The 547-nt window shown below is 47.7% G+C and overlaps 1 protein-coding gene across 1 annotated transcript in view; it reads left to right on the top strand.

Annotated features, from left to right (window-relative positions):
- Positions 1-547, top strand: part of LOC119581695 (poly(U)-specific endoribonuclease-like) — a gene marked incomplete in the record, with an annotated part of 5,476 nt that overhangs the window by 3,811 nt on the left and 1,118 nt on the right. The window contains 1 exon segment of the mRNA XM_037929816.1: positions 168-547. Within this exon segment, the coding sequence (XP_037785744.1) occupies positions 168-398 (231 nt within the window).

The raw sequence follows: 547 nt of genomic DNA, 5'->3' as shown, positions 1-547 counted from the left end.
AGGTATTATGCTCTGTATATAGCAGTGACAACTAAAGCAGCGTAGTAACACATAAAAATCTAATACGTGTAATGCAGGAGTGCTGGACCAAAAATGATAATTTTGCCGTACAATAGTTTAACCAATATTCACGTTTACTCATATTTTTCCTTACCACTCTTTTGCAGGGGGAAGTTATTAAGGTCGCCTACAAGTGGATGGACAAGGTGAAGAAAGCAGGTTCTATGTTCGTGGGAACGTCGCCGGAACTGGACATGGCCGTGTACACCCTGTGCATCCTCACGCGGCCGAACAGGGGCTGCCCTGTGCAGATGAACGCGCACAAGTTCAACATCCAGACCTGGGTTCAGAAATCAGATGGGAAGGAGCTGGTCGGGGCGGCATTTCCCGCCATCTAGATGTGGTCTCGCTTTGTTGCCATTCGTGAAGTAGGATGGCATCAGGCGGGAAGGATGTCTTCTGGTGTTGTGTCCAGAGTATTTGTGTGTGGTATGAGCTCAAAGCTGAACCGGGTATGAATAGAGGACGCAACACATAGATACGCATG

The sequence above is a fragment of the Penaeus monodon genome, chromosome 15 (assembly GCF_015228065.2).
Source record: "Penaeus monodon isolate SGIC_2016 chromosome 15, NSTDA_Pmon_1, whole genome shotgun sequence".
Lineage (NCBI taxonomy): Eukaryota > Metazoa > Arthropoda > Malacostraca > Decapoda > Penaeidae > Penaeus > Penaeus monodon.
The sequence above is the reverse complement of the archived record's forward strand: the minus strand, read 5'-3'. Positions and strand labels throughout refer to the sequence as shown.